This window comes from Myotis brandtii, unplaced genomic scaffold (genome assembly GCF_000412655.1).
Source record: "Myotis brandtii unplaced genomic scaffold, ASM41265v1 scaffold1213, whole genome shotgun sequence".
NCBI classification, from domain to species: Eukaryota; Metazoa; Chordata; class Mammalia; order Chiroptera; family Vespertilionidae; genus Myotis; species Myotis brandtii.
Genome location: NW_005354228.1, coordinates 795,732 through 796,779, shown reverse-complemented (window position 1 = coordinate 796,779; position 1,048 = coordinate 795,732). Strand labels below are relative to the sequence as shown.

General features: G+C 63.0%; 1 protein-coding gene across 1 annotated transcript in view; it reads right to left on the bottom strand.

The window, feature by feature from the left end:
* The window catches only part of TBC1D8 (TBC1 domain family, member 8 (with GRAM domain)), a 101,942-nt gene that overhangs the window by 35,206 nt on the left and 65,688 nt on the right, over positions 1-1,048 (bottom strand). Inside the window, exon 6 of the mRNA XM_014533133.1 lies at positions 294-394. Coding sequence (XP_014388619.1) covers positions 294-394 — 101 coding nt within the window. The remainder of the gene's footprint in view (positions 1-293; positions 395-1,048) is intronic.

Here is a 1,048-nt window from a genome sequence, read left to right as displayed (position 1 = left end):
CCCCGGCCCACCCTCCAGCTCGCAGGCTCACTCAGCTCCCACCCGGCCCACCCTCCAGCTCGCAGGCTCACTCAGCTCCCACCCGGCCCACCCTCCAGCTCGCAGGCTCACTCAGCTCCCCGCTGTCGTAACGTTTTAAGTTTCCGCTTTATCGATAACACGGAGGTGAGCAGGCCCTGTTCTCACCTATCACTTTTCTACAAATCTCAGGTTGCCATAGCAACAACAGTCAGCGCCACAGCCCAGTGGGAAATATCAGGCCAGGCCCGCTTCCCTCTGCGCCATCCCGCCACCCTTCCACAGGGCCCAGTCCTGGAAGGTGTGCAGCCTCTCCCGCCGCGGCAGCCTGAAGACGGCCCGGAACAGCTCGCTCTGCGCCCGGGCTTCCAGGTCCCTGGGGATGAGGAAGGGAGTAAACTGAGGCAGGGCAGTGCCTGAGCCCCGGATCCCCACGGCGCACACTCACACCCATGTGCAGCCTTCGTGGACGTGGCTGCAGGAAGGTGCCGCCCGGCCCGCAGGCGAGTGGGCGCCTCTGACCAGAGTCAGGGAAGGACTCAGAGACCCGCACGTTCCTCTCGGCCCGACAACACCGGGAGTCACCACAAACCGACCGTGTGACAGCCGGTCTCTAAAGGGCTGACTCTCGCAGCGCCGAGTGGTGGGCCCGGCTCCTCAGAGGGTTGGGCCTGGAGCCGAGGGCCCAGCGGCTGCGCCGGTGCCAAACGGAACACGTGCCACGGGAACTTACGCACCCGTCCCAGCACCGTCACCCATCGCAGCCCAACGCTGGGACCACCCGAACCATAACTGACAAACGGGTAAAATGTGACACAGCCGCACAACGAAACGTCATTCAGCCACAAAAAGGGACCAAGTGCTGGCACCGCTACATGCACAAACCCCGAGAAACGCTAAGGTAAAGAAGCCCGGACAAAACACCACACACGGCCTGATCCCTTTCTATGAAGTTTCCAGAATAAGCCAATCTATAAAGACAGAGACTAGCCTGGTGACTGCCCACAGGGGGGGCGGGGGAGGGGGGGCG